The sequence below is a fragment of the Hemiscyllium ocellatum genome, chromosome 11 (assembly GCF_020745735.1).
Source record: "Hemiscyllium ocellatum isolate sHemOce1 chromosome 11, sHemOce1.pat.X.cur, whole genome shotgun sequence".
NCBI lineage: Eukaryota > Metazoa > Chordata > Chondrichthyes > Orectolobiformes > Hemiscylliidae > Hemiscyllium > Hemiscyllium ocellatum.
Genome location: NC_083411.1, coordinates 52,248,408 through 52,263,965, shown reverse-complemented (window position 1 = coordinate 52,263,965; position 15,558 = coordinate 52,248,408). Strand labels below are relative to the sequence as shown.

Here is a 15,558-nt window from a genome sequence, read left to right as displayed (position 1 = left end):
TAAGAGATAGACCATGGAACGAGGACATGCCACAACCAAAAGGACTAACCACACTACCATACATCAGGAGTGTTTCAGAACTGACAGCCAGACTACTGCAACCCCTAGGACTCATAACGGCACACAAACCAACAGCCACGCTCAGACAACAACTTACTAGAACAAAGGAGCCAATACCCAACATGAGCAAAACTAATGTAGTTTATAAAATACCATGCAAGGACTGCACAAAACACTATATAGGACAAACAGGAAGACAGCTAACAATCCGCATACATGAACACCAACTAGCCACGAAACGACACGACCAGCTATCCCTAGTAGCCACACACTCAGACAACAAGCAACATGAATTCGACTGGGAAAATACTACTATCATAGGGCAAGCCAGACAGAGAACAGCCAGGGAATTCCTAGAGGCATGGCATTCATCCACAAACTCCATCAACAAACACATCGACCTGGACCCAATATACTAACCACTACAGCGGACAGCTGAAACTGACACCCGGAAGCGGCAAGGACAGACCACTATAAATGCTGGAAGAAACATCAAAGAAGTGCTTCGCAGGAGGCTCCAGAGCACTGATGATGTCTCCTAGCCAGGAGACGAAACGTTTGCAACAAAAACTTCCAGCTCGGCGAACAGAACCACTGCAACAAGCACCCGAGCTACAAATCTTCGCACAAACTTTGAGTTCTGATTGTTATTAGTCATATGGCCAATGCCAATCAAAGTGTCATATTGTAGTGCGCATGTTTTTCCAGGGGATGAGTTTAGTGCATGTCATGTACTTGTCACACAATTCTACATCTTTCTTTAAATTGTTCTAATAATATTCTCTCATGGCCCAAACTTTACAAACACTGTTTTGTGTTTCAGGGGTATATTATTTGAATGACTGCGTCAGGCAGAAAACATCAGCAGTCAGTGCATTACACTGTTGAGCCAGGAGTTTCATTCTTAAGTCATCACACTTCCTGCTGCATGCATCCTGAGAGATTTTCACAAAGGTTTTATAAGTCAAAGAAACGTCTTTTAAGTTATTGACCACTTTGGCATGACGTTCTGCGCAATGCATGCAGGTCGTGAACTGGAGACATGTTGCTGTTAGCTGTATGAGGGCCTGGAAACTTTCAGAAACTCCCAGGAGCATCTCCACAGGAGCCTGGTCTACTTTAATGCCCTTCTGGCCAGCAGACATCAGTTTTCCACTTTCAATATATAATTTCTCCTTTATTGATGAAGTAAGTATTGCACATTCTTCCTCAATATGACTTTCTCTGGGGAATTCTTTCAGCACATTGAGTAGCTCCATGATATTGTTCCGTATCAGATGGAACCCATTCGGCATGCTATATCTTTCAGCCTTGAATTGTGACAGAATGGAGCCTTCAAGCTTTGGTGTAAGATCAGTTTTAGGAAAATCAAAGGAGCAACTGGTAAGCATGAATTTCTCACTTTGCCCAGTAAATGTGGTGAGGTATTGAGAGAGGTGGTTTTCTGAATCAGGTGGGGTGGTCTTTGGTGAACACTGCCGTATGGAATATGCTAAATCTTTGCTTTCGTCATTAACATCAGTACCCTGTGCTCGAAAACGATTCCCATGTACTATCTTACAGCTACACGTGTCCTTATCACTTATTGGGAGCTGTTCATCTATTTCCTTATCCAAGTCAGTTGTGAGGATAGCTTGAACTCTGGAGTCAACATTCAAACTGTGTTTATTTTTTATTTGTTGGAGACAGCTCAGTTTGGTGGAGGGACATTCATTTTGCTGAGTTGCAGTTGCAGATTCCTGAATGGTTGAGTTGTCTACTTCATAAAGCTGCCTTGGTGTATTTGTCAGTGAAGATATTTCCTGAGGAAGGTTTCTATCTTGAGGGCAAATTATCGATGTACTGATCTCAGTTATACTTGCCTCAGTCTGGTTAGAGATCTGTTCTGTTTTTGATAAGTCATCTTTCGAGCTGTCTTCTGCAGGCTCCGTGTTGCACTCAGAAATGTTAAGAGACCTCACTGCGCAAGTTTCAATCTTTGGTTCTAAGTGTGGTGATTTTAAATGTTTAAACATGCCGAATGTCTTAAAGGAGACTCGGTTTAAATTCAGACGTAACCTGGATATGTCAAGGGAGTAAGCATCTTTGCTTTTTTTGTCTGTCTTAGATGAGTTCCTCCTGCTGGAGATTTCCTCTTCCAGAACTGAGTTTTCTGTCAGTGCTGTCAGATCTTCTGTAGACACCATAGAATACATCTGTGAAGTTATAGTGCCATCATCATTTTGGTAACATGATCCTCTTCTTTGACTATTTTTAACCACTTCTTCAGAGATGAACATATTTTCCTTGGAGTTTACTTGATATAAAGTTTGCCTGAATGCAGTTCCACTTTGATCCTTGTTCATCTACTGAGCATGTTCATCTCCCATTTCTAGGACTGTGTTGTTTTTGACAATTGCTTCACCTTGCCCTTTGTCTTTCATGCTAATTGTGTTTGTTGTTCATCAGTGCAAGACACAGTGGTAACATTATGCATCTCATCTTCTGTTAGATTCTGTGAGTATGCATGAGCAAGCTCTAGAATTACTCCTGAAGGACTTGAACACTCCTCCACATTGGTGCAGTCACCTCCAGGCAGCTGAGCTTTAAGAGAAATGTTTAATTTTTCTCCTGCTGTAGTCTCTGTATGAGAAGCACATTCCTCTCTCATGCCTGAATCACATGGGTAACGTCTGACTGAAACTGGAGTAATGACTGGTATTGTTTCTGTGACTGACTTTGTTTCCATGGTATCTGGCTCCATTTCCATTAAATCTGATTGGACCTTTTTATTGGCACAGGTGGAAATGGATGTTAATGGACCAATAGGCTTAGTTTCCAACAAGGCAGGTTCATTTTCGATACTTGTCAAAGAAGAAAGAGTATTCCATCGATGCATTTTTGTCTTAACATGTTTCTTTTCATTACAACGCATACGATCTCCATGTTTGTTTGAATGACTCTGCAATTGAACAGCTTTTACATCATATACGTCATCAGATGCAAAATGTCTTTTTCCTGTGGTTGTGTATTTTATTTCTTCTGGTTTACCTTTGATGCATTCAACAGATTTGATGTCCAGTCCTGTGCCAAAAAGACTTGGACTTATCTGCACATTTTGTTTTGCTTCAATCCCCTTAATTTTAGCAGACTCCAACTCTACCAAGAAAACAAAAGAAAATATTTAATTTGTTGACATATTGTTTATCCTTTCTCCAAACATCAAACAACAGTGACTATTCTGCTAGTTAACAGAGCAGTTTAATTTTCATCTACATGACTCTTAGCATATACATGTAATCACTGGCCTCTATTGTTAATTGATTTTCAACCTGTATTGAAATAAGTTCTTGAATATACCAATAGAGCTATACAAAGAAGAACTGCCCTATCTTAAATAAAATGAATTGAATATTGGATAAGGAGCAAAACCTCAAGTTTCTATCTTCCTTTCTATTTTATGATCAGCGTATCAAATGTATTTTTTGTACTGGAGTTGCCCCTTGAAATGATTTATTCCAGTGATTCTAGGGGCACATTAGGGTGAATTTTTATAAGTGGATTTTTCAATGGAACAAGGATTCATTGGTTAAATGCTTGTGCCCTTGCCAGTATTGTGCCTCAATGGGAAGATATACCAAAATCACAAATGTACTCTTGTTCTGCAACCATACCATCACTGGAACTCAGTACCTGTTCCTCATGTGTCATCACTAGTCAGGTATGTAAAGGTGCATTGGTAACATGTAATAAGTGAATTAAAATAAACACAGAATATATTTTAATTATTCATCATTCTTAAGTATGTTTGAAAATCTGTTCAAATATATTTTGGATTTCATTTAATTTGTTGTATGGGGTAAATGGAAGCAAGTGGAAACCTGATTGTCATCTGTCAGACCTACCTGCTTCAGTTCCACTGAATTTGATGTCACCTGAACCTTCCACATGAGTAACCTTTTCAGCTGCATCGAAAAATTCGTCAGGGGGAGGAGCCAGAATCGGGATAGTGAGGACCTCACTGTATAAGTCCCCATCAATAGCAGGTGGTAACTCAGTGAGCAGGCCATGACTTGTCAAATTCCAAGACTTGTCCCCTTCTGCATAACTGTCGTCCTCGTTCCTGGGGCACTGGTTGCAAACTTCTGCAGTGCATGGGTTCTCACTTTGGCTGAGGTCAGGAATAGAGCAAACCACCTTTGTAAAACATGCAAAGCATTTAGAAAGGGTCGAAGTAGAGGCTAAGGAGTCTGCTGAAGGTTGTTCAAAACTGTCTTTCAATTCCATGGTACAGTGCTTCTTTGTAACTGGCTCACCATCACTCTCTTCAGTGTTAGAATCTTTGTCATCATCTTCAGAAATCTCACCATGTGAGTGTGGAGCTGAAGTCTCCGTTTGCAGTTCATCCATAGAGTCAGCAGAACAGCTTCTATCACAAAAGTGTCCTCCCTGACATGTTGCTTCATCATTCAGATCAGACACATCCCCTGTGCTGCAACTGGTCTCTTCCTGGATATTCTCCCGTAAGCAGTCACTGTCTGTAGCCTCACTTTCCGAGTTCTCAATGTCCTCATTTTCTTCAGTCAGAGGCCCTATGAATCCATTTCTCAATTTGTGGATATCTATAGACTCAATGTCTGATGATGACTCTGAATCACTTAATCTTTGGGCCTCGTCACCTGCACAGTAAAAAAAGTTACATCTAAGGTCAGATGAAAGAACCATCTAATATTTCTTTAAAAACTGAATTCTGCCATCTTAAAATGCCCTCCTGGAAATTAGGAATGGGCAATAAATGACATCCCATTAATGAATTACAAAAAATTATAAAAACTTCAATGATTAACTTCTATGCTCTTCCTTTCTGTTTAAGTTATTTATTTTGCTTGAAAATGTTTGTTTGGATAAGTTTCTTCACAAAAACAGGATATCCCGTCTGCAAGGAGTTAGTTGAAGGAAATACCTGGGGTGGAGCCTTTAACTGTTAAAGTTTCAATATTGAAGTCATACCAATTGTACGTGTTCATTCAGCTTCAGGACACCACTCAAATACAGTGCCAGGCTATTACTCATGATTTAAAAGGAAAAGTAGTAACTTTTACAGTAAATAAAATTTGATATCCTATTTCTTGATCAATATTTCTGATTGAGACATTCCTTGAATAAGCTTTCAACACTTTCTAGATCCTATGGATACATATGATAAAATGTAAGTTCCTACATTCTGGAATTTTAACAAGACCTATCAGCAACTGAAACTCACCTAACTGGCATAAAGTCAGAGTGAGCAATGCCATTGGAAAATGTGAGTTGTGTCTCAACTGTGATTCACTCATCTCTCTCAGATCGCTGCTACTGATATCATTCTGAGAGGGAAACGTGTTTAAACTGACATGAGTTTATTTTCTATCATAACTTCATTGCAAAGAGTCACTATCTGAAAGTGATGCCAATAATCACAAACCTCGCTAGTGCTCCACAGAACTGATCAGTCTAATGGAAGGATTGTCTTGGACATGAAAATTGTTACCATCCCTTAGGTACAACACCCACAGGAGCTGAACAGTCCGTTAACCTCGATTTCTAATAATCTACACACATCTCATAGGGTCTGAGAGAAGAGTCCTCCTGTCCTTTACACTGTGTTTTTTCATACATTAATTCATGTGATGAGGGCATTGCTGGATGACCAACATTTATTGCCCATCCCCAATTGCCCTTGAGAGGATGGTGGGTGAGCTGCCTTTTATCTTTACTGACTGTGTGGATGATATGTCATAGCAGGAAATGTACACTGAGAAAAGGAACTGAGCCTTTACATCCAGGAAATTGACTGAACGGAAAGCGAAGAGAAGAGGTAGGGCTTTATGACTATGTAAGCACATCCTACTTGGGAACAGATGTGAGTCACTTGGACAATAAAGTCTTCTCTGCCAATCAATACAATCATAATTAATCTATTTGTGCTTTAAATTCCATTTCCCCACTTCCATGTGATAACCTTTCATTCTCCTGCTTAACAAATATTTATAAGGCAAAATACTCTTGCCTTAAAAAGGATTTAATGACTGTAGCCCCCAACAACCATCTGAAAGAAAAACACTTCTGAAGATTAGATTACTTACAGTGTGGAAACAGGCCCTTCGGCCCAACAAGTCCACACCGACCCGCCGAAGCACAACCCACCCCTACATTTACCCGTTATCTAACACTACGGACAATTTAGCATGGCCAATTCACCTGGCCCGCACATCTTTGGACTGTGGGAGGAAACCGAAGCACCCGGAGGAAACTCACACAGGCACGGGGAGAACGTGCAAACTCCACACAGTCAGTCGCCTGAGTCGGGAATTGAACCCGGGTCTCAGGCGCTGTGAGACAGCAGTGCTAACCACTGTGCCACCGTGCCGCCCACTCATCTCTGCTCTAAAAGATTGTATTCTTTTAAAAACTGTGACCTCTAATTTTTGATTCACCCACAAGAGGACAGGCCATTTCCATTTCCAACTTGTCAAGGATTGCACTTCTAAACTCCAAAGGAAACAAGGCAGTCTGCCCAACCTTTTCTCATAAGACAACTTGCACATTCCAGGTATCAATCTCAGAAAGCTCCTCTGAACTGTTTTAAAAACATTTATGGTCTTCCTTAATCGAGAAGACCAAAACTACATGAAATATTAGAGCTGTACTGTCATCAATTCCCTGGATAATTGAAGCAAAATACCTTTATGTTTACATTCCATTAGCCTTCATAATTATGTGCTGCACATGCAAACTAACATTTTGTGAATCATGCACTATCACATATAGATATCTCTGCTCCTTGAAATGGTGCAGTTGTTCTTACTTTAAGTAATACTCTGCTTTATTTTTATTCTGCTTGCAAACTAAATAATTTTTCCACATTATACTACATTGGCCTAACTTTTGGGCGGGGAAAAACAATGACTGCAGATGCTGGAAACCAGATTCTAGATTAGAGTGGTGCTGGAAAAGCGCAGCAGTTCAGGCGGCATCTGAGGAGCAGGAAAATCGATGTTTCGAGCAAAAGCCCTTCATCAGGCTTTTGCTCGAAACGTCGATTTTCCTGCTCCTCGGATGCTGCCTGAACTGCTGTGATTTTCCAGCACCACTCCAATCTAGAATCTAATTTTTGGGCGCTCATTCAATTGATTGACACCCATCTGAAAACTCCTTATGTCCTCTTCACAACATACGTCCTCGCCCATCTTTAAGTCATCTGCAAGTTTAGCTGCCATGGCTTTCCTCCCCATATCTAAATCATTGTTCTCAATGCTGAGGCCCCAACACAGATTCTTCTGGGACTCATCATCCTGCCAATCAGAAAGAGAGCTTTTTCAAACACATTCTCTCTTTCTGTCAGCCAGTCAATCTTCTAGATATTTTTAATTAACCTGCTCAGTGATGTTATTACACATCTCTGGAGCAGATGTGACTTGAACCCAGCCAATCTTCTATCAATTCAAATATGTTAATATTTGGGTCCTATTTGGTGCAATAATCTTTTATGTGGCACATCAAATCCCACTGAAAACCCAAGTATAGTATCTCTACAGGTTCCATTATCCAAAGCATAGGCTAACACTTCAAAGATTGACATAAATTGATTAAGCACGATTTCCCTTTCACAGAATAATGCTGATTCTTCCCAAATAGCTAGAGTTGCGTCCAGCTATAAGCTCCTCAATAATGATTCTAACACCTACCCTGTGACAAGTCAATTGTTTCCTCTTTCCCTCCCTTCTTGAATAATGACATAACATTTGCTACACTTCAGTCCAATAGAACCTTATCCAAATCTATGAAACTTTGGAAAATCAACATCAATGCTTCGACTTTCACATTGGTCCCTCTGTTTAAGGACCCAGGATGAAGTCCAAATGGGCCTGAAAGCCTGTCAGCCCAGAGGTCTACCTGTTGGCTTCATCACACTTCCCTCTTCATTGTAATTTCACCAGGTTTCTCTCTCCCTTTGATTTACAGCTATTACTAGAGTGTTTTTGTATTTTCTATAGTGAAGACAGAAGCAAATATTTGTTTAATTCAACTGCCATTTATTTATTATATATTAATTTCTCCCCATTCTCACTATCAGGAGGACCACTCACCTTACTTAATCTTTTCCTTTCTAAATACTAGTAAAAACACATTATCTGTTCTTCCTTGTCTAGTTAGCATCCTCTCATACTCTCATTTCTTTCCCTTGATTCATCTTTTTGTCATTCTGTGCCATTCCTTATCTTCTGTCCAATATCTGATCTGCTAATCATATTATACTTCTTCCTTAATCTCAGTATCTTCCTTAAATTCTTAAGTTGGCCATAGATGGTTTGTTCTTCCTTTGCAACTTCTTTTTTACAGTAGGAATATATTTACTCTTAAATATACCTATTTTGAAATATCCCTTAAATATCTGACCTTTACTTCTATATCAGTCTGTTCCTGAACTTAGTGTCCCAGTTCATCTTAGGTGTGCAGTTTTCGAGCATACATAATTGCCCTTTTTAAATTATAAAATACTAGTCTCAGACCCACTCATCTCCCTTTAAAACTGGATAGGAGATTCAATCTACCTAGAGATGCCTTTTCTCTGTGGCCAATAATTAATCTTGTCACGTTGCACTACACCAAGTCTGGTACAACAGACCAAGATGCCAGGAGAAACCCCTTCCCTTTTTTCCAAATAGTAGACAGAATTATCTAAGCTTTCCCAAGTCTTAATGTTCAGCATCCAGTCAGTGAGAGAGTCTTCAAGTGTTACTTGAAACTGCAACTTTCACACAGGATGTAAAGGTTGCCACTTAACAAAAACTGACATTAATCAAGAATTCAATCAGTATTCAGAACATCCTTGTCGGATTTGGAATGTTAACAAATGGCAGAGAAAACATAGTTCTGCCTGGGGGTAGTGACAATAGAAACAAAATTCACATTTGGAAGTTTGCTTTCAAAGATCAAAGAAAACTTACAGCCCAGGAACAGGCCCTTCGGCCCTCTAAGCCTGAGCCGATCCAAATCCACTGTCTAAATCTATCGCCCAATTCCTAAGCATCTATATCCCTCTGCTCCCCACCTACTCATACATCTGTCCAGATGCACCTTAAATTAATCTACCGTGCCTGTCTCTACTACCTCTGCATTCCAGGCATCTATCACTCTCTGTGTTTCTTGGGCAAAAGTATGGCAGGAATAAAACTGGGATTCTTATTTTAAAAAGAAACGACTAATGTATTACCTTCTTCAGTTGTCTGACTTTGATAGTTGCCAGGCCAGATGAATATGGAGTCTGTTGAGTTCACATATAGCCTATGATATCCAGCAATCAAACACACAAGGTCTTTAGCATGACGAGTTTCCAGTACCAACGTCAGAGACTGTAAATAAAAACAGAGTCAGTAATTAAACTTTTCCACTAACAGACCTAACCTGAAAATGATATCAGCTCACTCATTTTAAAGATTTTGCTCAGCATTAGCTTCCTTGAATTTGCTGGGTGCAGTGTCTTCCCTCATTTGTTTTCCTTCATCTATAGCATGAAAATGTTGTACAATGCTGAAATTGCGAGTTGATAAGTGAGGGCAACAGGGAATCTGAGATCTGGGCAAATACTGGATAAAACAATCTATTTCTTTAACCACGAAATTCAAGGATTGAGAAAGAAGCAGGGACAATAGAGCAGGCAGGTGAATGAGTCAAATTGGGCTCAGAAAGAGAAACAAAGAATAAGAAAAATTGTTTGGATACAGACAAAAAAAAGAGAGAAAGGAGAAGTGAAAGCAAATGTAAAACGTTGCAAATTTCTAACAACATTTATTACAATTAGGAATAATATCTGGGGTTTGATTTATTCCTCTTCTGAATGGGAGAGGTGGATTGTATTATGAAAACCTAAACTTCATCATTAAAAATGTCTTGGTGTTGTCAAGTACTAACTATTGCCAACTTCCCGAACAGAAACTTTGCATTTATATAGCATATTTCAGAGCCACTAGACATCACTTTACAAACACAGATTACTTTTCAGATACAGTCACTGTTCCAATGTAGGAGTGGGATGAGTTCAATTAATCATTAATATTTAAATGCAACAATTTCTTATAACTTTCAGGCAAATATGTCACAGAAAAATGGGGCGCATTCAAGAAGGAAATATGGAGAGTACAGGGCCACCGTGTTCCAATAAAAGAAGGGGTGGGAGCATTAAATCCTGTGAGCACTGGATATCTAAGGATACACAGCAATGGATTTAGAGAATAAAGAGATACTTATGGCAGATATCCAGGACTGAAAACAGCTGAAATCCTAGAGGAGTACTGAATGTTCAAGAGGGAACTTAAAATGGAGAATAGGAGACCAAAATTGGTGACATGAAGGGATACTAACAATTAAAATAGAAGGAAATCCTAAACTGGTTTACAGTTAGAGTAAAAGAGTCGTGCCATTGGGACCACAGAGTAAGGCAGGGAGTCAGAGGATGTAGGTAGGATTCCAAAAGAACACTTTCAGACAGTACTCACTTGTGAAATGGACAATATGCATACAGAAATCAGGGAGAAGGTCTGTGATACAATTAAATAAATTATCATTGACAGAGAGAGCTCTGAGTGGTCTGGCTTAGAATTCGATAAATGTCCAGGGCTGGATGAAGTATATTCCAGGTTGGTGAGTGAGGCAAGGGGCGAAATCAGGGACGTTGCAATAATTTTCTATACCTGTCTGGCCCAGGAGAAGAGTCAGAGGACTTGAGGACAGCCAATGTAGTACTGTTATTCAAAAAGGAGCAAAGGATAAACCAGGAGCTAGAAGCCAGTCAGTCTAACCTCGTGCTGGAGAAATTGCTTGAATGATTCAGAGGAACAGAATTAATTTGTAATTGGAGAGGCAGGAATTATGACTCGAAGAGCCTGCCTTCCACTGATCTGCAGTGGCCTAGTCACTGCTGCCTTTGGAAATTACTCCGGTGTCAGCAGATTAGTGTCACTGGCATTCTGGGAAAACAGGCAAGATGGGCTGGCAGACAGGCAGAAATCCCACCTTTCCTTGGTAAATGTCCTTAGTACCTCCTCCCTTTCCTTCACTTCACTTTCTGGGCTTGATCAGATTGGCCTGGCCTGGCTGGAAATATGCAGAGACCTCCCTAGCTCAGGGCCGAGTTAAATTGCAGTCAGGTCTCTTGATGTTGGGATCATGGACGTGCCAGTGCGGCTACGTACTAAAGCCATCTGCTGTCTGATTGACAGTGAGCAAAGGTAAGAGTCACCCGCAAGTAACTTCATTGCAAAACATTAGCAAACTGAGGATAGGAATAATTGCTGAACAAATGTTACTGCAGCACAGGTCACAGCAGCAAGGATTTGACCAGACAACACCCGTATCAGAAAATGTACTAAGTCCTTGTTCAAGCAAGCAGTTAGCATCAATAGCCTTTACCTTCACATCCACCAGGTAGATGTTCACCACGCTGATCTTCTCATACTCAAAGGTCAATTCCAACTTCTGGATGTTGTTGAAGTCTGTTAACTGGTTTATAATATTGAGTTTGCTGTTAACAACTTCGCTGATACCATATTTGGCTCCGACCAACAATGTGATAAATGATTCGCTGTCCTGCAGCTGAAGAAGTTGCATTTCATTAGAAACTTATTAAAGATGACAAAAAAGTCTAGTTTTAAAAAATGAGCCAGTTTCTGTTTCTCCCTACGTACCAGAAGGGTTGCGTTAAAGGTTTTCCCTCCATATGCTCGAAGATCACTCAGTATGTTCAGGTAATTCAGCCGGACTTGTGCCGTGGATATCAGTTGCTTCAAACAGAATGAGTGTATTTTAATATACTGGCATGAAAAGTTATTTTAATGAAAAGATGTCCCCAACAGCGTTGCACATGTGGCAACATTGATCAAAAATGGTCAAAGACTTTCAATGGAAAATAATGGGAATCCCGCCTGGAATTTTCCAACTAGTGATTCAGTACAATGACAGAAAACACCTATCAGCAAATCAGGTTATGCATTGGCAGCAGGTGTGGCCTTGTGGTTACATCCTCTTTAAACTCAATCTTGCATGTTTATAAAGACCCTACAATAACTCTCTCCTTCAATGCATATACCATGATTTTCAGCATTTCCTTCCCAGACATAATTATAGTTCTAAATTTTCAGATGTCTATTTAATTTGCCATCTTCACATTTTGATTCCATGACTTCATTATTTAACAAATTAATCCAGTTGAGTTTATTACCATAAAACAACAAGGCACACTTCCTCTGATTTGAAAGAAATTAATGGAAAATCCATGTGATGAATACATTTTATCTTTTATCTTTGCTGCATGGATTTAAATAACTGCTTTACAAAAAAAAAGAGTTTTAATATCAAATAATCGATGTATATTCATGAAGCTCAATTTATCAAAGATATTCTTTATATTGTGAACAATTGGTTTTCCTCCCTAAAATGTAATGTCCTGAACGTCTGCAGTTAACGCTGGGGATCACAAAGTGGCTGATAGATAATGATGAGCAATTTCAGGGGCTGATCAACTTTAATCTTTCATACACAAAAATAGTTAAATGCTTAACTGGGCTTACAATATGAGAAGCTTTAATTAAAACTTATGACCTAATTATAAAATATGCAGCTTTGAAACTGCATTTCCCAAAAAAGCAATTTTGTTTAAAGCACTCTTTACAAACAAGCTTCAACTTAATAGTGCTGGTTACAGTGGAATTTCCTACATCACTTCACAGCTGAGTAGGAGGATGTCTAAAGAGAGGCAGAAGCAGTGGAGGAAAATACACAACTGAAGTCTCTTATTGAGGAATACAGCAGCAGAAAAGGCAAACACATGATGAGGTTAAAAGGATATGGACTTGTAGGTCAAGGAGGAAAAGTTTCCTAGAGATGTATGAGACCATAGAGGGATTGTAAAAGTGTTATTAAAATGCAGTATATGGATAAAAAAATCGAAGGGTGATTCAAGATAAAGGATAATTCTGCACTGGTGCTAAGATTAACTTGAAGCACTTAGGATGAGAGGCACTTTACAGGCACGCATTAATGATTGGCTGACTGATAGAGGAGGTGATAGTCTAGTGCTGTTATTGCTGTTTTGTTAATCCAGAGACCCAGATAATGCCCTGTGAACTGTTTGAATCCTGCCATGGAAAATGGTGAAATTTTAATTCAGTAAATATCTGGAATTAAAGAGTCTAGTGATGATCATAAATCTATTGCCAATTGTTGGGAAAACTTCATTAATGTTCTTCAGGGACAAAGTTGCCATCCTTTGATTGAGATGTGAGATATTCCACAAAGAGAATTAAACAAGATTCCATGGTAAGTACAGTAGTGGCCAATATTTACCACTCAGCCAACATTTTATCAAGGTACCTTGGTTAGTTATCGTGTTGTTGTTTGTGGGAGCCTGTCTTGTGGAAATTGTTTGCTAGGATTCCTGTCCTATAACAATGACAACATTTCAAAACAGGGTCACTTGGTCTGAAGTATTTGTGACTTCTTTTGTGAAAAAGTATATTGTTAGGTACACGTCTTTCATTCCTTTAAATAGGCCTCAATGATCTTGGGTTAAGGGATAAAAGTTCAGTGTTTGCCCTTCAGATGATGGCCATTAACTCAGGCTGGATTTAAGGTGGAGACAAATGGAGAAAATAGCGAGTTTAAAAAGAATTGTGATCCTTGGACACAATGAAGCTTAATTTCAATACAGCGCAGAACAGGCCCTTCGGCCCTTGATGAAGCTTGATTACAAGAGGGGCAGACCAGTATGTGTCATCTGCCGGTTTTATGGGGTTTTTGTCTCTGGGTATGACAGGGCTTCATTGTGATGCCCTCTACAGTTGAATACAGCAATCATTCACGACCAGGTTCCCATATGAGGAAAGGCCACTTGGACAAATCACCAAGGAATGAATAATGGCAGCAAAACCAAACACTCGGAATGAGCTAACAGCATCAGGAGATGGAAACATAGAAAGCAGCAAAAGTTCGTTTTCTCCTCCTTTAATACTTCACGAATACAGATTTGATCTGGAATGTCACTCAGACACATATTTAAGAGGCTTTAATAAGTAACAAATAAATATTTCACTGATTCTTAGAAGGCAAAGAACATTCACACTTTACACCGCCCTGCTTTAGCAACAGTATTAAAGTGTAAAGGGAAATATTTTCCCTTCAATATAAAACTAGAAACTTTTGTACTTGGGATAATAACCTCTTCACATGTTCCTACATGTTTCAATGAAGTCACCTCTGACTCATCTAAACTCCTATACAGGTCCAGTTTAGTAAAGCCCCGCACCAATCACAATGCATTAATATCCTTCCATACATATGGTGATCAGTATTGTACACAGTGCAGTAAAAAGATTCCATAATCGTAATGTGTAAATGAACGATAATTATTTTGCTTGTTCTCTTAATTGAGAGCTATCGATTCTCTTGGACACAAGAAGAACTGTCCAAGTCTTTGAAATACTCCTGTGCTCTTGGATCAGTGGTTAGCACTGCTGCCTCACAGTGCCAGGGACCTGGAATCAATTCCAGCCTCGGGGCACTGTCCGTCTGGCGTTTGCATGTTCCCCCGTGTCTGCACGAGTTTCCTCCAGTTTCCTCCCACAATCTAAAGATGTGCAGGTTAGGTACATTGGCCACGCTAAATTGACTATATTATTCAGGGATGTGTAGGTTAGGTGCATTAATCAGGGGTACATATAGAGTCGTGGATAGGGGAATGGGTCAGGGTGGGTTACACTTCGGAGGGACAGTGTGGACTTGTTGGGCCAAATGGCCTGTTTCCACACTGGAGGGATTCTATTCTATGAAATCTCCGGAGAGCAGGAAGGGACCTTGGTTTAATGACTCATTCAACAGATGGCACCTTAAGCACTTCAGCATGCCCTCATTACTGCACTGCAACATCAACCAAGTTACTTGTTCTCAAGTCTCCAGAATTGGACCTGATCCACAATGTTTTGACCAAACGGCAAGTGCGCTACACATTGAGTCATGGCTTATGCAACAGCACAACTTTATAAAACAGCAAAACGACCAAGAAAGCTGTAAATCTGAAATAGATACCTGAAAAAGTTGGAAATATTCAGCAAGTCAGGTAGCATGATTGGAGGGAGGAAAACAGTTAACATGGGGAATGCTTTGTCAGAACTGAGAGCACTTTGAGATGTAACAGTATTTAAACAAGGCATAAAAAAACTCAAGGGTATGTGCAGAAAGAGCATCTGTGATTGGGTGGAAAGCAGTAAAGATTGATTTTTTTAAAAAACTCACTTTTACCTTTGGATAGCCAGTTATAAAGAATTACCTTTTGTCCTGGTGCAATCAAACTATGATTGTTCTTAAGGTGATAGTTAATGGCCTTTCTGATATCTTTCTCTTTCATGTTGTCAAGTACAGTTGATGAGACAAAATTCTCAATTCCCCAATTCATCCTGAAAATAATAAGGTTGCATTTAAAACTAT

At 39.6% G+C, this 15,558-nt stretch overlaps 1 protein-coding gene across 1 annotated transcript in view; it reads right to left on the bottom strand.

Moving 5' to 3' along the window:
• Window positions 1-890: 890 nt before the first annotated feature.
• The window catches only part of LOC132819988 (FERM and PDZ domain-containing protein 1-like), a 53,830-nt gene continuing 39,162 nt past the window's right edge, over window positions 891-15,558 (bottom strand). The window contains exons 10-16 of the mRNA XM_060831922.1: window positions 15,401-15,527; window positions 11,766-11,861; window positions 11,491-11,673; window positions 9,296-9,434; window positions 3,945-4,718; window positions 3,091-3,198; window positions 891-2,233 (exon numbers count right to left, since the gene is read on the bottom strand). Coding sequence (XP_060687905.1) covers window positions 891-2,233; window positions 3,091-3,198; window positions 3,945-4,718; window positions 9,296-9,434; window positions 11,491-11,673; window positions 11,766-11,861; window positions 15,401-15,527 — 2,770 coding nt within the window. The remainder of the gene's footprint in view (window positions 2,234-3,090; window positions 3,199-3,944; window positions 4,719-9,295; window positions 9,435-11,490; window positions 11,674-11,765; window positions 11,862-15,400; window positions 15,528-15,558) is intronic.